This window comes from Heterodontus francisci, chromosome 8 (genome assembly GCF_036365525.1).
Source record: "Heterodontus francisci isolate sHetFra1 chromosome 8, sHetFra1.hap1, whole genome shotgun sequence".
In the NCBI taxonomy this organism is placed as follows: Eukaryota; Metazoa; Chordata; class Chondrichthyes; order Heterodontiformes; family Heterodontidae; genus Heterodontus; species Heterodontus francisci.
In genome coordinates this window covers 19,410,780-19,431,719 of record NC_090378.1, presented here as the reverse complement: position 1 = coordinate 19,431,719, position 20,940 = coordinate 19,410,780, and the positions used below count along the sequence as shown (strand labels likewise).

Sequence of the window (20,940 nt, the reverse complement as noted above, 5' to 3'; positions counted from 1 at the left end):
TGAGTACTTCATTGGTTGTAAAGCGCTTTGAGACTGCCAACGGTTGTGAAAGGCGCTATGTCAATGCAAGTCTTTCTTTTGTCTCAATTCATAGAATATTGTTGAATAGTAACAGTGGAATGCATGAAACGAATCTTGAGCCTCAGTCCAAATGAACGCTTGAATTCAAATTGCCCACATACGACAACAGTTCACAATTTCCTCCTTCCGCGTTCAGTTAACAGCGAGTTTTGATACATCCGCCTCGCCGTACGGGCTGACGTATCACGTGAGGTGCGTCTATAAAAGGAGGCCGCAGCCGTGCTGTGTCACTGACTTCCCACAGGCAACATGGCGTCTGGTAGTCGGTAAGCGGCTGCCGCCGTCTGTTTATGTATTATTAGTATTAGCTTGTCCTCCTTCCCACCGGGGCGTATGGGGTAAAAAAATATATATATTTTAAGATAAATTACATACTTGTATCACCTTGATTTAAGCGACAGTGGTGGCCGAGGGAGACGTTCCGAGGGAGCTTGCACAGCAGCTGGTGGAAGCGGGGGCGTGATTGTTCCGTTGGGCGCGCGGGGAGGGGGCGAGGGGGGAGTTTGCGCGCGAGGGCCGTCTCGCGGGTTCGATGCGCGAGCGGCGCGTTCGGAGCTCGAGAGTTCCACGGTGCGCCCCCGCCCCCCCCCCTCCCCCTCCCCCCAAATCCCCATTGTTCGCGAGGAGGTGGGCGGGAGGGTCTGTTTAATTCGAATCTTTTTGTCCCCGGATTAATCGCAGCCCTGGCTCCGGAGTCCGCCGCCTTCGGGAAGCCAGTGAGCCGGCGGGTGGGTGTGTTTTTTTTTTGTTCAGACGCGGAGTCTGCGTCGATCCCAGCGGTTTTGATATCAAAGTCACGAATCCCAGTAGCCCGGGCGGAGCCGCGAAGGTTTATTTAATTCTCCGCCCCCAAAAAAACAATGGGTTGATCAGTGCAGTTAGTGCAAAGCCCCACTTCTAAAGTTGGCGTTGCGAAGCTTGTCTAAATTCTATCTGTTGTCGTTTTTCACCCACCCCATTATCTTGCAGCCTTTGGTTGCATGTAGTTCTGCATCTTGTTGCTCTCCAAGCCACACATCATCCTGACTTGGAGTTATACCTTTGTTCCTTCACTGCCGCTGGGTCCAAAACCTGGAACTCCCTCCCTAATAGCACTGCAGGTTTACCTACGATGCACAGAATGCAGCAGTTCAAGGAGGGGGCTCACCACTACATTCTGAGGGGTCTTGACAGGGTGGATGTGGAAAGGATGTTTCTCCTTATGGGAGAATCTAGAACTTGGGGGGTCACTGTTCAATAATAAGGGGTTGCCCATTTAAGACACAGATGAGAATTTTTTTCTGAGGGTTGTGAGTCTTTGGAATTTGCTTCCTCGAAAGGTAGTGGAAGCTGAGTCTTTGAATATTTTTAAGGCAGAGGTAGATGGATTCTTGATAAGGGGGTGAAAGGTTATCGGGAGCAGGCGGGAATGTGGAGTAACCAGTTCAGACATGAGCTTATTGAATAGTGGAGCAGGCTTGGGGGTCCGAGTGGCCGCCTCCTGCTCTTAATTCGTAGGTGCAACAAATGCTGGCCTTGCCGGTGATGCTCATCTCATGAACGAGTATAAGAAAAAAATCCCAGTTTCTGGTGTTGGGTGCAATGTTAACACGAGGTTGAAATGAAAACTGGGGAGAGGACTTGAAGTCATAACATTGTGAAGTCACAACTGGTGTAAATTTTAATGCAGTTTTTCAAGCATGGTTTTAAGCTGCTTGTGCACCTGTTCTTTATTCTGTATGTGTTGTGCAGGAAAGCAAGTTACAGATAATATACTGAGATAGGTGCATGATTTTGCATCCTACACTTTATATTAGCAAAGGGAGGCCATTTCAGCTAGCTTTACAACAGGATCTGCTTGCTCTATCCCATATGGATTTATATATTCATATCAAACTGCGATTTATATTATAGTCTCAGGACTGCACATCCTGTTACAATCCAGTGAGGGATGGGGAGAATGAAGTGGCAAAAACAGTATTTATTTTTAAGTTTGGGTATTATTGGCTGTAACATTTGATTTTTTTTTTAGAATCATATAAATTGCTGGTGCTTTGTTTAATAATCTTATCAGACATGGAATTAAAAGCTGAATGCATGAGTGGAGGTGAATGTAACTGCTCTTGACACTTATGGCACCCAGGAGCCCTAGATAAACTAGAACCTGTAGGGATCAAAGGACAGACCATCCAATGACTCAAGTCATACTGAACCCAAACATCGTCTGGCCAATAACCACAGCCCTAGGACACTTTTGCTAAAGTTCTTGGTTGTATGTGATGAGTGTACATAAATTGCAAATGTGCAGTAGAGAGCTGGAGGAGTTCCTGCAAGTAGAAGACATCTCATATTATTTAAGATAGTTGAGTTGACTGGATAGTTGTTGTAGTCTTCTGGAGCTTGGTTGTCTGCAAAGGTTTAAAGAAGAAATAGAAGTTTGTGTTTTTGTTCGGACATGAGGTGTAGATGGTTTTAATGGTGTGTATAAGGCTTGATTGACCACCTGATCTTTCCCTGTCCTCCTTTTGTATGTTTGTAACTTGGCTTGGCTGGCAAGATGCAAATATTCGTGCCATAAATGCCAGCCAATGGCAATTTCCAACTTTGGAGGTTGCCACTGATGAGCTTAGCTATAGTAGCTAAATCAACACCGTGGCTAATTTAGAACATGGCTGGGTACTTACAATCATAGATTATGGCACAGAAAGTGACCACTTGGCCCAATGTGTCTGTGCTGGCTGAAAAACGATACGCCCACCTTCCAGCATTTGTTCTGTTGCCCTGCAGATTACGGCACTTGAGATGCATATCCTGACTTCTTTTGAATGAGTTGAGTTTTTCCTCAACTACCCTTTCAGGCAATGAGTTCCAGATCCCCCTCTGGGTGAAATTTTTTTTCGCATCTCCCCTCTAATCTTTCTACCAGTCACTTTAAATCCATGCCCCCTCATCACTAACCTCTCTGCTAAGGTAAGTAGGCCCTTCACCTCCACTCTATCCAGGCCCCTCACAATTTTGTACATTTCAATCAGATCTCCCATCAGCCGCCTTTGTTCCAAGGAGAACAACCCCAGCCTATCCAATTTTTTCCTCATAGCTGCATTTTCCCAGTCCTGGCAACATCCTAGTAAATATTCTCTGTACCCTCTCTAGTGTAGTTATATCCTTTCTGTAATGAGGTGACCAGAACTGCATGTTGTGGTCTAACCAATTTATACAGTTCCAGCATAACCTCCCTGCTCTTGTATTCTATACCTCGGCTAATAAAGGAAAGGATTCCATATGCCTCCTTAACCACCATATCGACCTGTCCTAACTTCAGGGATCTGTGGACATTCACTCCAAGGTGTCTCACTTCCTCTACACTTCTCAGTATTTTCCCATTAATGGTGTATTCCTTTGCCTTGTTTGATCCCCAAATGCATCACCTCGCACTTCTCTGGGTTGAATTCCATTTGCTGCTTTTCTGCCCATCTGACCAGATAATCAATATCTTCCTTCAGCCTACAGCTGTCCACCACATGGCCAATCTTTGTGTCATCTGCAAACTTCTTGATCATGGCCCCTACATATACATCCAAATTGTTAATATATACTACAAAAAGCAGGGGACCCAGTACTGAGCCCTGCAGAACACTGCTGGCAGCCTTCCAGTCACACAAACACCTGTCAACAATTACCCTTTGTTTCCTGCCACTGAACCAATTTCGTCTCCATCTTGCTGCATTTCCCTAGATCCCGTGGGATTTTATTTTTTAACCAGTCTGCTTTGTGGGACCTTGTCAAAAGCTTTACTAAAATCCATGTAGACCACATCAACTGCACTACCCCCATCTATCTTCCTTGTTACTACTTGAAAAAATTCGATCAAGGTAGTCAGACAAGATCTTCCCTTAGCAAATCCATACTGACTGGCCTTGATTAATCCGTGCCTTTCTAAGTGGCAGTTTATCCTGTCTCAAGAGATTCCAATAAGTTGCCCACTACTAGTCAGTTATACAGCACAGAAACAGGCCCCTCGGCCCATCATGTCCGTGCTGGTCATCAAGCACCTATCTATTCTCATCCTATTTCCAGCACTTGGCCCGTAGCCTTGTATATTATAGCGTTTCAAGTGCTCATCTAACTACTAAAATGTTGAGGGTTCCTGCTTCTACTACCCCTTCAGGCAGTCCCAGATTCCAACCACACTCTGGATGAAATTTTTTTCTTCAAATCCCCTCTAAACCTCTTGCCCCTTACCTTAAATCTCTGCCCCCTGTTCATTGACACCTCGGCTAAAGGAAAGTTTCTTCCTGTCTACCCTATCTATACCTCTGTCAGGTCTCCCCTCAGCCTTCTCTGCTCTAAGGAAAACAACCCTAGCCTATCCAGTCTCTCAATAGCTGAAATGCTCCAGCCCAGGCCACATCCTGATGAATCTCCTCTCCATTGCAATCACATCCTTCCTATAGTGTGGTGACCAGAATTGTACACAGAACTCCAGCTGTGGCCTAACTAGGGTTTTATACAGCTCCATCATAACCTCCCTGCTCTTCTATTCTGTGCCTTTATAAATAAAGGCAAGTATCCCATATGCCTTCCTAACCACCTTATCTACCTGTGCTTCTGCCTTCAGTGATCTATGGACAAGTACACCAAGGTCTCTCTGACCCTCTGTACTTCCTAGGGTCCTACCACCCATTGTATATTTCTGTGCCTTGTTAGTCCTCCCAAAATGTATCACCTCACACTTCTCAGGATTAAATTCCATTTGCCACTGCTCTGCCCATCATACCAGTACATCTACATCGTCCTGTAATCTAAGGTTTTCCTCCTCACTATCTACGACACCACCAATTTCCGTGTCATCTGCAAACTTACTAATCATAAGTCCTATATTAAATCTAAATCATTAATATACACTACAAAAGCAAGGGTCCCTGCACCGATCCCTGTGGTACACCACTGGTCACAGGCTTCCAATTGCAAAAATTGTAGTTAGACTGACTTGTCTAGTTATTCGGCCTATCCCTGACTCCCTTTTTAAACATGTACAATGTTAGCAATCCTCCGGCACCACACCTGTATCCAGTGAGGACTGGAAAATGATGATCTGACCTTCCGCTATTTCCTTTCTTGCTGCTTTTAACAGCCTGGGGTACATTTCATCCGGCCCTGGTGGTTTATCAACTTTCAAGGATACTAATCCCATTAATACTTCCTCTCCCTATGTTTCACATCCAATACTTAACACCCCTCTTTAACTATAATATCTGCTTCATTCCCTCTTTTGTGAAGACAGACGTAAAGTATTCATTAAGCATGATACCAATGTCTTCCGCCCCTACACGTAGGTTATCTTTTTTGTCTTTTATGGGCCCTACTCTTTCCTTTGTTAACCTCTTGCTCTTAGTGTGTTGATAAAACATCTTTGGTTCCCTTAATTTTGCTTGCCAGTATTCTTTCTTGCTCTCTTACTTTTCCTAATTTCCTTTTTTGACTTCACCCCTCCACTTTCTATACTTTTTTTTTTGTAGTCTTGAGATCTCTATGTCGGACATAAGCTTTCCTTTTCTGTCTTATCTTGCCCTGTACGCTCCTTGACATCCATGGGGCTCTAGATTTAGCTGCCTCACCCTTTTTCTTTGTGGGAACTTGTTTACTCTGAACCCCTTGAATCTCCCCCTTACTTGCCACTGCTGACACTGATTTATTTTCAAGTAGCTGTTTCCTGTCCACTTTTGCTAAGTCACTCCTCAGTTTAGTAAAATTGGCTTTGCTACGATTGAGAACTCTATAATTCCTGTTCCATTCTTGTTCTTTTCCAGAATTATGTTAAAACTGACTGAATCATGATCACTACCACCAAAATGTTCTCCCACTGCCACTTCCTTCCACCTGCCCATCTTCATTTCCTAAAACTAAGTCTAAAACTGCACCCTCTCTGTTGGACTTGCTAAATACTGGCCAAAAAAGTTCTCATGAATGTACCTCAAGAATTCTGCTCCTTCAATTCCTTTTACACTAAAACTATCCCAGTTAACATTGGGGTAGTTAAAAATCCCCTACTATTACTGCCCTATTGTTCTTGCACTTCTCAGATTTGCCTACATATCTGCTCTTCTATCTCCCTCTGACTGTTTGTTTGAGGGTCTGTAGTACACTTCCAGCAGTGAGATTGTCCCCTTTTTTTTTGTTCTTGGCACAATCCATATGGCCTCATTTGATGAATCTTCCAAAATATCCCTCACAGCTGTAAAAGTTTCTTTGACCAAAATTGCCACTCCCCCCTCCCTATTGCATCTGAAAACCCTGTAACCAGGAACATTGAGCTGCTATTCCTGTCTCTCCTTAAGCCATGTTTCTGTAATAGCTATGATATCATACTGACACGTGACTATCTGTGCCCTCAGTTCATCTGCTTTATTTGCTATCCTCCTTGCATTGAAATAGATACCCTTGAACACTACCAAACTTTTAAAATTTTCTAACCTTTGTTTCCTGTCTTCCAGACTCATCCATTAATTTTCTGCCTTCCATTTCATTTCTGATTTTGTCCTAACTTGAGTCTATCCTCAGATCCCCATCCCCCTGCCAAAGTAGTTTAAACCCTCCCCAACAGCACCAGCAAAACGTCCCACCAGAAACTCTGTCCTGGCTCTGTTCAGGTGCAGCCTGTACCAGCCTCATCTCGCCCAGACCAGGTCTTAATGTCCCAAGAATCTAAAGCCCTCCCTCTTGCACCATCTTTCCAGCCATACATCTGTCTTCTATTTCTGCACACACTTTTGTGTGGCACTGGGAGTAATCTGGAGATTACTACTTTTGAGGTCCTGTTTGCTAATTTCTTACCTAGCTCCCTAAATTCTGACTGCATCCCTCTTTCTACCTATGTCATTGGTTCTGATGTGGAGCAGGACTGCTGGCTGTTCATCCTCTCACTTCAGGATGCTCTGCAGCAGCTCAGTGAGATCCTTGACCCTGGCATCAGGGAGGCAACACACCGTCCTGGATTCATGTCTGCAGCCACAAATGCCTGTCTGTTTCCCTGACTGTTGAATCACCTATCTCTATGGCTCTTCCAATCTTACCTGTGCCCCCCCCGTGCAGCTGAGCCACCTGTGGTGCCGTGGACTTGGCTCTGGCTGTACTCCCCCAGATGAAGCATCACGCATCAGTGTTCAGAACTGAATACCTGTTGGAGAGTGAGGTGCACTCGAGTCTCCTGCATTACCTGCCTGTTCCTTTTTTTTTTACTGTCTGGCAGTCATCCATTCCCTCTTAAGCTGTGGGGTGACCACATCTATAAATGTGCTATCCTCGTAGCTCTCATCCTCACGAATGCACATCAGTGTCAACAGCTGCTGCTCAACTTGCAAAACTGGAGCTCAGGTTGCTGCAATTGACAACACTTCCTGCACAAATGTTTACCCAGGATATGGGAAGCAGCCTGGAACTCCCACATATCACTGGAGGTCCACTCTGGAGGTTGAAGCAACCCTACCATTCCTTTATTTATTAGTTGTCCCTTTGCTACTGCTGGAAAAAGTTACCAATAATAAAACACCTTTGAACTATTAATAAAATCTTACTAGTACAGATAAATCCTACTAATCAGTGCAGTTTGCTAGTTAAAATAAACCTTTACTCAAAGATAATAGTCACCAGCTACTCACTTATTCCTTAGAATTAATACTTAATTTTTTTTACTTTTTAGTCTGCCAGTTGTTGAGATACTATACCCAGCTATTTATAGATACTCCCTCACAGCAGTTACTCACCACCCAATCACCTTGCAGCTTTCCTGTGATGCCACTGTTCGCTTTTTTCAAACTCAGGGGCACCTGGACTCCTGACTGCTGCTCTTCCGGAAGGTAAGTGCTATATGCTGCCATCCTCGGCCTTTATTTTAACTGCTCCCAACTCCGTGTTCCTCCTGCAGGTCCACTCCTGTCTGCTGCTGTCCCGGAAACTTTGTTAGAAGTGTTGGGCTGTTTGATTGTGGGTCACTTACCTCCTGACCCCTCGGTGTCTCTAGCATCTGCAAGGCTTGGGTTGTGTTAGGTACAGTGGACAATGTACAGGATGCATAGCAGCAATTACAGCTATTGAGAAAGATCGAATGGGTTGGGGCTTTTTAAAAAAAAAAATACTTAAATGACCTGAGAGTAGGTGTGGAGCGAATGCTTCCACTTGTGGTAGCATCTAAACCTTGTGCCATTCCTTCCAAGAAACGTCATCTCTGCTTAGCATGTCCTCATGCAAACAGCAAACTGGATTGTGGAGAATTCCAGGAGTGAGTGTATTGTGCCTTTTATGGTACAGTGCATTGGTACGGTATTGCATAATCTAATTGACTTGCATGTCTGAAGTTTTTTAATTAGGCACACTAGTTCTATTGCATTGCAAGCATAGACTATAATTGCAGAAACTTTCAATACAAAACAAGGTTGTCATAATGTACTAGTGCATTAATACACTCCCCTGAGGGCTCACTTCAGCCCTACAAATCAGAAATGTCCTGGGTTTAATTTCCAGTGTATGCTCAGTTAGCTGATTTCACTTGGGACAACCCATCCTTAACATCTCTATGGTGCTAATCTTATTCAGAGACAACAATGTGTACATTATGTACTTAGAAGCCTGCAATTGGTAACTTGGGGCTTTATGCTCATTTGCACGGTTTAGTTAACTTTTATTTTGTTGTGTACCCTCCCTAAAATTTTATAGCTGATCTAAAAACAGAGTGCTGGAAATAGTCAGCAGGTCTGGCAGCATCTGTGAAGAGAGAAACAGTTAATGTTTCAGGTCTGACTTTTTATCACAACTGGCAAAGATTAGAAATGTAATAGGTTTTGAGCAAGTGAAAAGGGCAGGGAGAAGATGTGTGATAGGGCAGGAGAGATTAAGTGACCAAGATGCCACTGAACAGAGGTAAAGGGAGTTCGAATAGTTGTAGTAAAAGACAAAGCATTAGTCCAGTGAGTGTTAATGAACAGCTCTGTCCAAAAGCAAAAACCTGAAACCTGCTTAAGGCAGGCACATAGTTTAAAAAATAAAATTTTAAAGGCAGTTATGCTCTGAAATTATTGAACTCCATATTGAGTCCAGAAGGCTGTAGCGTGCCTAATCGGAAGATGAGATGCTGTTCCTTGAGCTTGTGTTGAGGTTCACTGGAATGCTGCAGCAGGTGCAGGACGGAAATGTTGGCCTGGGAGCAGGGTGGTGAATGAAAATGGCAAGCATTTGGAAGTTCTGTCATGCTCGCAGACTGAGCAGAGGTGTTCCACAAAGCAGTCACCCATTCTGTGTTTGTCCCACCCCCCCAGAATGTTGAGGCGACTGCATTGTGAGCAGCGAATATCGTAGACTAAATTAAAAGTACAAGTAAATCACTGCTTCACCTGGAAGGATGTTTGGGGCCTTGGATGATGAGTAGGTTATAGGGCACGTATTACACTTGTAATTGCATGGGAAGAGGATGAGATGTCAGGTGATGGAGTGGCCTAGGGTGTCACGAAGGAAACGATCCCTTTGCAGTGCTGACAGGAGGGGAGAGGTAGATGTGTTTGGTGGCATCCTGCTGGAGGTGGGGGAAATGGTGGAGATGATCCTTTGGATGTGGAGGCTGTTAAGGTGGATAGTGAGGACAAGAGGAGCCCTGCTGTGGTTCTGGGAGGGAAGGAAAGGGGTGTGGGCTGAAGTGTGGGAAATGGATTGGACACTGGGGGGAAATCCTCAGTTGAGGAAAAAGGAAGACTTCTCAAAGCGTTGTCGAATGTAGCATTAGAACAGATGCGTGGAGATAAACTGGGAGAGTGGGATGGAGTTCTTGCATGGGACTGGGTGTGAGAAGAGTATTAGAGGTAGCTGTGGGAGTCTGTGGACTTGTAATGAATATTAGTGGATAGCCTGTCGATGGAGATGGACCATATGAAGGTGAGAAGGGTGGAAATTAGAAGCAAAGTTGAAAGTTTTCCATTTCAGAGCAGGAAACAGCACTGATAGTCATCAATGTACTGGAAAAAGTTGGGGGTGGGGGAGGGGGCCAGAGTAGGTTTGGTGCTGATCTACTCTTGTTTTGGTCACTGCTGATATACTGCAAAGTAAGTTTTTAAAAAGACACGCTTCCTGTCTAATATTTTAGGGAAAATAACTTCTGCAGTGCTGTCAATCTGTAGTTTTTAAACTAAGGTCTGTAGAAATGTGGTGATGGTATTGAGCTTGATTGTCTATGATCGAAGGCTAGAAAACATTTTGGTACTTGTAAGAGGTGGTTCAATGGGGGGGAAATGCTAAATGGGGATCCCAGGGCTTGAGGTTGGGGCCACCACTGTCTAATTTACATAAATGAGTGATTCAGGTACCCAATGCAAAGTGGTCAAATTTGCAGTGATGCCAAACAAGGAAAGGCAGTGGTGTCAGGAGCCAGCTTAAATTACGGAATGAGTTGGACAAGATATGTAAGTGGGAAGAAAAATGCACAGTAAAGTAATCCACATAAGAAAAAGCAATACACATAGAATCATAGGAATGTACAGTGTAGCAGGAGGCCATTTGATCCATCATGTCTGCACGACTCTTTGAAAGAGCAGTCATATTTAGTGGTTCCAGCCTTTTTTGTCCATAACCCTGTAAACTCCTTATCCTGAAGTACTTGTATAACTCCCTTTTTAAAATTGTTTATTGAATCAACTTCAGCCATCTTTTCAGGTACAGCATGCCAGATCCTGACAACTGAGTGAAAAATTTCTGCTCATCTTTCCTCTATCTTTTGCCAATGATTTTGAATCTGTGACCACCTAGTTATTGACCCACTCGCCAGAGGGTGTAACCTTTCTATATCAGAACTATCAAAATCAGTCATCTTGAAAACCTCTGTTGGGTCACCTCTTAACCTTTTCTGTTCTAAGTAGAACAGTCTGAACTTTCCTAACCTCTCTTCATAACTGAAGTTTCTCATCCCTAGTAAACCACCTCCGTACTATTTCTAACACCATTACATCTTTCCTGAAGTGATGCCCAGAATTGTCCACTATTCTTCAGCTGAGGCCTAACCAGTAATCTTTGGTTTTCTGTTTTTCTCTTTGTAAACCCAAGTAACCCATATACTTTTTAACCACCTTGTCAACTTGCCCTTCCACCTTTTATAAGGATTCGTGTACATGGACACCAAGGTGTCTCTGCTGCTCTGTGTGATCTTCGCATCTTCCTTTCTGAAGACAGATGCAAAGTACTTATTTAATACTTCACCAATGTGCTCTGCCTTTACCTTTGGGTCTTTGATAGGCCCTAGGTAACTGCTTAAACTTTATATGTTTATACAATATTTTAGGGTTCAATTGAATGTTGCCTGTTGATCTTTTCTCATAATCTCTCTCTCCTACCCATTTCAATTTTCTCGATTCCCTCCTGTACTTTCTATTTTCCTGATCATTAACTGAAACATACCCTGGCATAAAGAAAGATTGTATTTATATCGTCCTTTCACAACCACCAGACGTCCCAAAGCATATTCCATCCAATGAAGGACTTTTGAAGTGTAGTTGCTGCTGAAATGTAGGAAATGGGGCAGCCAATTTGTGCATAGCAAGCTCCCACAACCAGCAATGATGACCAGATAATGTTTTTATGATCATTAAGGGGTAACTATTGGCTGGGACGTCAGGGAGAACTCCCTCCTCTTCCTCTGAAGTGAAAGATTATTTGAATTGAAAACACTGGTGAAATCTCAAATCTGAAACAATTACACAACATTGTGAAAGTGATTGATAGACCTTGTTTATATTTACCTGATCCCTCATGCATATGCATACGAACATACAAATTGGGAGCAGGAGTCGGCCACTCGGCCCTTTGAGCCTGCTCCGCCATTCAATACGTTCATGGCTGAACTGATTATTCCACACTTCCTCCTACCCCCGATAACCTTCCACCTCCTTGTGATCAGAATAGAAACCAAAGAGTAAATTGTACAAATTTGCACTTCTAGCACAAAGTTTCAGCAGTTGGGAGAGCATATTGATAATTTGGGCCCATTCTCCAGGATGGCAAAGCTCTGCACAGCGAGTGAATTTGTTGCCAATCTCTGAAATAGTAGAAACACAACTGCTTCTTGACAACAGTAAGTTGTTTAGCCCTGAAAATCAGCAGGGGAGCAGTATACATTTGAGCGCAAGTGCTGGCATCTGTCCACCAATGTCAAGGGCAGGGTCCCACATCCCTGGGACATATCTTGGGCACCAGGCATAGGCAAATGGCTGGAAAGCCTGGTAGAGGTGGTTAAAGTGAGGTGCAAGGTGAAAGTTCCCTGGAAACAACTGGTGCTGAACAGCTCCCTGGTAGGGGTCCTAATGAATTTTTTTAAAAATGGAGGTTCAGTGGGATTTGGGACTCAATCCTGCCCCGGACCGCAGGTGCACCCCACTAAAGCCAGTCGTCCGTGAACATACTACTGCCAACCATACCCTGGGTTCCACTGAAGCCCCAATATGCAGCAACTTTGACAGTTCCTATTGTGACCCCCAACCCTTCCTCTGTTGACTGGAACAAATGGAGGCGATTGCCCCCCCACCCCTGGCAGCAAAACAAAAAGGCCATAAGGGAAATATCAACAAAAGCTGTCATATCTGGATCCTGACTGAGTTGCTGACTGTTCTGGAGAAGCCCTACTGAAGTTCGATGGGAGTACACCAGGACGGCAGTGGATTTTCAGGGCCGTTACTTAAAAATTGAAAAGGAAATTTTCTCCAGTCTTTATCTCGTGTAGTAAGATGTTGCACACGGTTAGGGCCTTCTGTTGAATAAGGCCAGTTTCTTTATCTTTCACCTCTGTGTTCCAAATATGGCCCCGAATCAGGAGCTAATGTGCAACTGGCAGAAACTTACTTGAACTTTTTAAATTTTCTTTGTCATCCTGGGCACCTTACCTTTTGGGTGCATTACCTTTTCCTTCAAAGGAATATACCTTGTTTGTACTTGAACTATCTCTTCCCTGAATGCCTTCCATTCCTCTGTTACTGCTTTACTCTGCAAGCTAGTCTCTGTAATGGTGACCATGAAATCATTGGATTGTTGTAAAAACCCATCTGGTTCACCAGTATCCTTCAGAGGAAGAAATCGGCCTTTCCTACCTAGTCTGGCCTGCATGTGACTCCAGTCCCACAGCAACATGGATTACTCTTGACTGCTCTCTGAAATGGCCTGGCAAGCTACTCAGTTGCATCAGAACACTGCAGAAAAGTTGAATAAGAATAAAACTGGCAAACCACCTGGCATCAATAAAGGCACACCCTGCCTAGCTGACAGCGAGGAGGACTTTGCACAAACATCAAAGAACTTGTGTCAAAATTGGGAGAGTTGTCCCACAGACTGGTCAAGCAACAATCTGATAGTCATACTTGTCAAATCATACCTGAGAGCCAATAGCCCAGATTCCTCTATCACCATCCCTGGGTCTATCCTGTCCCACTGGCAGGACTGACCCACCAGAGATGGTGGCACAGTGATATTCAGAGGGAGTGGCCCTGGGAGTCCTGAACATTGACTCCAGACCCCAAGTCAAACATGGGCAAGGAAATCTCATGATTACAACCTGCTGCCCTCCATGTGATAAATCAGTGCTTCTCCATGTTGAAGATCACTTGGAAAAAGCACTGGCAGTAGCAAGGGCACAGAATGTACTCTAGGAAGGGGACTTCAATATCTATCACAGTGGCTCGGTAGTGCCATTGCTGGCTGGGCCCTGAATGATATATCTGCCAGATGAGGCCTGGGCAGCTGGTGAGAACACCAATAGGTAAGAAAAACCTACTTGACCTCACCCTTACCAATCCACCTGCCGCAGATGCATCTGTCCATGACAGTATTGATAGGAGTGACCACTGCACAGTTCTTGTGGATAAGAAGCCCTATCTTCACAGAAGAATGCCCTCCATCGTGTTGTGTGGCATTGCTACTGTGCTAAATGGGATAGCAACTCAAAACTGGGCATCCGTGAGGCACTGTGAGCCATCTGCAGCAGCAGAATTGCATTCAACCACAATCTGTAATCTCATGGCCTGGCATATTTCTCACTCTACCATTGCCATTATTGAACCAAGGTTGATCCCCTGGCCTGAAGAGTAGCAGAATGAGGTGCCAACCTGGTGAAGCTATAACATGGGACTACTGGCTATCCCTTGTGGACGAGGATGATTGTTTTCCAGGAGTCCTGTGCTATGTGGGAACTCAAGGACACTGCTTGTGTCCTGGATAACCATATATGCACGAAGTGTCAGTTGAAGCAGCTTGAGCTCCAGGCTTCAGAGCTTGGGCAACAGCTGGTGTCACTGTGGTGCATCTGAGATTGAGCGCTTCATGGATAGCACGTTTATAGAGGTGGGCACCCCACAGCTTGAGAGTATGCAGAGAGAGAGTGAGGGATTGGGTGATTGCCAGACAGTCGAGAAGAAACTGGCAGGTAGTGCAGGAGAGCCCTGAGGCGTCTCGCTCTCCAACTGACATTTGGTTCTGACTACTGAGCAAAGTAGTGATTCATCTGGGGAGTGCAGCCAGAGCCAAGGCCATGGCACCTTAGCTGCACAGGGGGGCACAAAATACTTGAAGAGCAGTGGTGATGTGATTCAATTAGTCAAGGGAACAGACAGGTGTTTCTGTGGGAACAGACATGAATCCAGGATGGTGTTGCTTCCCTGGTGCCAGGGTCAAGGATGTCACTGAACGGTTGCAGAGCTCCCTGAAGGGGAGGGTGAACACCCAGCAGTTGTGGTCCACATTGGTACCAATGGCATAGGTAGAAAGAGGGATATGGTGCTGCAGGCAGAGTATAGTGAGCTAGGTAAGAAATTAGCAAGCAGGATCTCAAAAGTGGCAGTCTCCAGATTACTCCCAGCACCATGCGCAAGTGAGTGTAGAAATAGGAGGATAGTGCAGATGAATGTGTGCCTGGAAAGATGGTTCAGGAGGGAGGGCTTTAGATTCCTGGGACACTGGGACCAGTTCTGGAGAAGGCAGGACCTATACAGGCCAGATGGGTCTCACCTAAACAGAGCTGGGACAATTTCCTTGCGGGCGACTTGCTAGTGCTGTTTGGGAGTTTTTAAACTAACTGGGCAGGGATATGGGAACTAGGAGGAACTATCTGGTATACCAAGGTGTGCAATACTGGGGGAGATGGATTAGCACTAGAGTAGGAATAGTAAGTTATTGGGTGGGGGTCAGAGTAAGGGAGACATTAATAAAGTTTTAATCAGGGTTAATGTGCATGTATGTGAATGCACAGTGTTAAGATTGGTGAGTTACAGGTGGCAATATGATGTGGCTATAACAGATCTGGCTCAAAGAAAGGGCAGGACTGGGTGTTAAATATTCCTAGATACAAGGTGTTCAGGAAAGATAGAAAAGGGGGAGGAGTGGTGGTATTGATTTAAGGAGAGTATTGCAGAGCTGGAGAGAGAGGATATTCCTGCAGGGTCAAGGACAGAATCTGTTTGGCTAGAACTAAGGAACAAAAAAGGTACAATTACATCTATTGTCTGTAGGCCACCAGCCTACAAGAAAAGATGAGGAATAAAGTTGCAAGGAAATTAGAGCAGCAAGAATTGTAGAGTAGTTCTAATGGGGGACTTTAAATTTTTTTATTCATGGGATGTGGGTGTCACTGGCTAGGCCAGCATTTATTGCCCTTCCCGAATTGCCCTTAACAAATGAGTGGCTTGCTAGGCCATTTCAGAGGACATTTGTGTCAACCACATTGCTGTGGGTCATGTGTAGGTCAGACCAGGTACCTTATTTCCTTCTCTAAAGGAGGTTAAAATATCCAATATTAATATCCAAATATAGACTGGGATAGAGTAGTGTAAAGGGCAGAGAGGGGCAACAGTTCAGAGTGTTGAGGAAAGTTTTCTATAACAGTATGTTTCTAGACCGACTAGACCACTGCTGGACCTGGTTCTTGGGAATGAGGTGGGCTTAGTGGATCACATCAGTGGGAGAGCATTTAGGTGACTGATCATAAGATTTAGGTTGGTTATGGAAAAGGACAAAGAACAATCTAGTGTTAAGACCAGGTGAGGGAGGGGTCAAGGGCTCCCTTCTCGGCCATTTCATGGTTTGGCCGTAACAGGGTTTAACTTGAGTGTTTTTAGCTTCCCCTCTGAGTCCTTGCTCGCTGCTCTCTCATTGTAATTGTAAAGAAATCAACCAGACATGTTTTCTCTGATTTTAAACAAGAAAGGTGTAAGTTTATTAACTTTAAAACTCTAATTCATTTAAAACTACTAAAAATAGGCGATGTGACCACGCTAGCATGCATACGCGATAAACACCCAAATAGATACAGAGGAAGAGAAAGAATTGGAGGGGAAGGTTTGAAGTAGTAGATGGAATTCAGTTACTGGTTTTGGATTTGATGTAAAGTATTTGAAGTTAAGTCTTGCAGTTCTCATAGGGGCCAAGTGCAAACTAGTTTTGCTGGTACCAAAAGGCTGCAGGGTCATCTGTCTTGAGGCTCGCATTAATTCCATGGCTCTCTGAAACTTTGCGAGAGAGGCCTTGCTTCTCTTTTGTCTTCCAAAAGCAGTCTGTCTCAAAACTTTATTGTGAGCACAATTCAGTCAATCCCCCAGATTCACCAGCAGGTTAGTTATGTGACTAGCTCCTTGTTTGAAACAGCCTCGTCTGTGAGGTTTGTGGATTCCTCAAAGCTTGGGTGTAGGGGAGGGAGGAGGTGGGTGGAATGCTGGCTCTTGCATATTCAATGGCTCAATGTCTTTTGATCATCCCAATTGACAAAACCCATCTGGCTAATTGAATTTGGGAGTACTTCCATTGTCTCTCTAGACAACAGTCTCTCAGGATGCAAATGTGCAGCCATGTTTTCAGTCTCTGTTCTGTGGTCTTTTTAAAACAAGTTATGTTCAGTGTCCAGTTAGTGTTCAAAGGTTCCAAATGATGAAATTAATGTTTCCATTTGGCAGGTGTGGTTTCCATCACACCGGAATAAAAATAATTAACTGGGGGAAAGCTAACTTCAATGGGGTAAGAATGGATCTGGGCTGAATAAATTGGAATCAAAGGTGGGAAGGAAAAACACTAGCTGAACATTGTACTTGCCTTCAAAGATAGTTCGGGCACAGTCGTATATTCCCTTGAAGGGCAAAGATGGAGCAAATAAATCCATAGCTCTCTGACAAAAGAGATAGCGATGAAAAAGAAAGTGTACTTATGACAGATGTCAGGTAGATAATAGAATGGAGAACCAGGCTGAGTAGAGAAGGTTTGGAGGGGAAGTGAAAAAGCCAATAAGAGAAGCAAAGAGAAAGTAGGAAGAGGCTGGCAGCTAACATAAAAGGGAATCCCAAACTCTTCCATAGGCATATAAATAGTAAAAGGTGGAGTAGGCTGATTAGGGACCAAAAGGGCAAATTCCATGTGGAGGCAGGGGAATAGCTGAGGTATTAAATGAATATTTTGTGTCTGACTTTACCAAGGAAGATGATGCTACCCAGGCCACAGTGAAAGAGGAGGTAACTAATACACTAGAAGGATTTAAAATTGATGAAGAGGTATTGGATAGGCTGTCTATACTTAAAGTTGATGAAGCATCAGGGTCGGATGAGATGCATCCAAGGGTACTGAGTGAATTGAAAGTCTGACATTAGTTTACTGTCCATTTGATAAATAAGCTGCACTCCAGCAGGGAGCTCTTCTCTAGTCAGTTGGTGCATAGCAGCTAGGAATATCGAAGAGTTGGGGCGATGATGCAACTTTGACTGCTGCCTTAACCTCAAATGGGTCTGTAATGGATCTGTCGCTTAGGATCACTGTTTGCATATCATCATGAAGTAGATGAAGGATTGTGATGAATTTTGGAGGACATCCATACTTCAACAGAATCTGAACAGAAAGTGCTGGAAATACTCAGCAGGTCAGGCAGCATCTGTGTAGAGAGAAAGTTAACGTTTCAAGTCTGCGACCCTTCAGAACTGGCAAAAGTTAGAAATGTAACAGTTATTGAGCAAGTGAAAGGGTAGGGTGGGGGAGGTGGGTGTGGTGAAGGACCATGATAGGATGGAGAGGGGAGATTAAATGACATGTCATGGAACAGAATGCAAAGGGAGTAGTAATAGCCATAGTAAAAGACAGGTGAGAGTCCACTGGGCTAATGGCAGAGGAATGAACAGCTCTGTACGAAAGCAAAAACATGAAAATTAAGTTTAAGACTAGCACATGGTTAAAATATAAATATATAAAAAATAAAATGGTGCTTATGGTCTGAAATTATTGAAATCAATATTGAGACCAGAAGGCTGTAGAATGTCTAATTGGAAGATGAGGTTCTGTTCCTTGAGCTTGTGTCGATGTTCACTGGAACACTGCAGGAGGCAGAAATGTGGGCATGAGAACAAGGTGGTGAATTAAAATGACAAGCAACTGGTAGCTCTGGGTCATGCTTGTGGACCAAGTGGAGTGTTCTGCAAAGGATGCCTTTAATTTCCACAGTTAGATTTGTTGCCTTTCTTGAAGATTGTCAACGACATCCATCATAATGCTGGAGTTCTTGGGCAACAGATGCAGTGTAACGCTCTGGGTCCTGATGTTGCTGTTCCCAAACTTTACTACTTGTGTCTTTTGTGTTTCTACTGCAGAAAATGATCCCTCTGGATGTGGCTATCCAGTCAGGAAGGGTGAGGCCTGTTAGACTACTTCTAATCATCAAAATGATAGAAAGTGTTATTGACAGTTCTATCAAGTGGCACTTACTCAGCAGTGACCTGTTCACTCCTCAGTTTGGGTTCTGCCAGGGGCACTCATTAGAGTTTTTGTCCAAATGTGGACAAGCGCTGAATTCCAGAAGTGAGGCGAGAGTGACTGCCCTTGACATCAAGGCACCACTTGGCAGGGTGTGGCTTCACGTAGCCAAGCAAAACTGAAATCATAGAAATCTGGGGAGGGGGGAAAGAGGAGGAGGGGCAGATTGCTACTGGTTGGAGTCATACCTAGCACAAAGGAAGATGGCTGTGATTGTTGGCCAGTCACCTAAGCCCCAGGATTTTGCTGCATGAGTTCTTCAGGGTAGTGTCCTTGGCCCAATCATCTTCAGCTGCTTCATCAATAAACTTCTCTCCAACATAAAGTCAGAAGTGGAGATGTTCGCTGCTGATTGCAGAGTGTTCAGTACCATTTGTGACTCCTTGGATGCTGAAAGAGTCCATGCCTGCATGCAGCCAGACATGGGCTGATAAGTGGCAAGTAACATTCCAACCATACAAGTGCCAGGCAGTGACCATCTCCAACAAGAGAAAATCTGGCAATCTTCCCGTGGCATTCAACTGCATTATTTTTATATTTTTTTAAATTTTTAGAGATACAGCACTGAAACAGGCCCTTCGGCCCACTGAGTCTGTGCCGACCAACAGCCATCCATGTATACAGTAATCTCATATTCCCTACCTACCTACAGTAGGGGCAATTTACAACAGCCAATTTACCTATCACCTGTAAGTCTTTGGCAGTGGAAGGAAACTGGAGCACCCGGCAAAAACCCACGCGGTTACAGGGAGAACTTGCAAACTCCGCACAGGCAGTACCCAGAATCGAACCCGGGTCCCTGGAGCTGTGAGGCTGCGGTGCTAACCACTGTGCCACTGCTGCCCAATTACCATTGCTGAATCCTGCACCACCAACATTCTGGAGAGACCAGCCATATCAATGTGGCTACAAGAGCAGGTCAGAGGCTGGGTTTTCTGTGGCAATAACTTACCACCTGATTCTCCAAAGCCTATCCAGGCACAAGTCAGGAGTCTCATGGAAAACACTCCATTTGCCTGGATGTGTGCAGCTCCAACAATACTCGAAGCTCTACACCATCCAGGAGAAAACAGCCTGCTTGGTCAGCACTCCATCCACCACCTTAACTATTCACTTCCTCCCCCACCAGTGTAGAGTAGCAGCAGTATGTAGGTCTACAAGATGCACTGCTGCAAACCAGCTTTGACAGCACCTTCCAAACCTGTGATCTCTAGCACCTCTAACAGATGCATCGGGACACCGTTTACAATTCCCCTCCAAGGTGCACACCATGACTTTAAACTATATCGCCGTTCCTTCACTGTCGCCGGGTCATAAACCTGGAACTTCCTAACAGCACTGAGTATACCTACACTACATGGGTTGCAGTGGTTCAAGAAGGCAGCTCACCACTACCTGCTCAAGATGCTCTGATTCCATGAACATCTGAATGAACCTTTTCGATTCACCTTTTTCAATCTACCTGTTCTAGCTCCCTTAAAGAACTGAAGTTAGCTCTTCTCATTTAAACATTTTTACTTTAGATTTCTGATCTCTTTCTATAATTTGAATTAGGTGTCCATTAGCTTGATCTTACTGTAATGTACTCCACTTGCCCTACTTTATTTCCCAGAACAAGATTCAAACAGTGTTTACTTTTTGGACTGGAAACATTGATTGTGAAAGTTCTCTTGTGCACTTAAAGGAAATTCATCTCCTTCCCTACTCTAAGCACTTTTTTTTTTCCTAGACTATATTTGGGTTAAAGTCTCCTTTGATACTGAGACATTTTTATTTCACACTTGAAATTTGCTGACAAATTTGCTCACCTATCTTGTTTAGAGCTCTAGTTTTAAAAAAACTCAATGTAACGACTGCCCCTTTGTTCCTCAACTCGAGCAAAATAGATTCAATCCTAGAACCATCTAGTGAATCCTTTGTCTGTAACTAACATCTTGATGAATGGTGTTAAAGTAGCTAATGAAGTGAAAATGATGCAGGACTCGATGCTCAACATATGTAACCATTGCAGCACAGTTTAAAAGAGTAGCATATTGAGCTACATAGTCCAAACAGTAAAATGTCAAAGTTGTGGCCAAAATGTAT

At 44.2% G+C, this 20,940-nt stretch overlaps 1 protein-coding gene across 3 annotated transcripts in view; it reads left to right on the top strand.

Annotated features, from left to right (window-relative positions):
• Window positions 1–274: 274 nt before the first annotated feature.
• The window catches only part of gtf2b (general transcription factor IIB), a 40,355-nt gene continuing 19,689 nt past the window's right edge, over window positions 275–20,940 (top strand). The window contains exon 1 of one of the 3 annotated variants that reach the window (XM_068036722.1): window positions 275–347. In XM_068036722.1, the coding sequence (XP_067892823.1) occupies window positions 331–347 (17 nt within the window). In that variant the 5' untranslated portion in view covers window positions 275–330. Of the gene's footprint in view, window positions 348–399; window positions 420–7,836; window positions 7,917–20,940 lie in introns of those variants that run through there. The other 2 variants (XM_068036723.1, XM_068036721.1) reach the window with 2 other exon arrangements.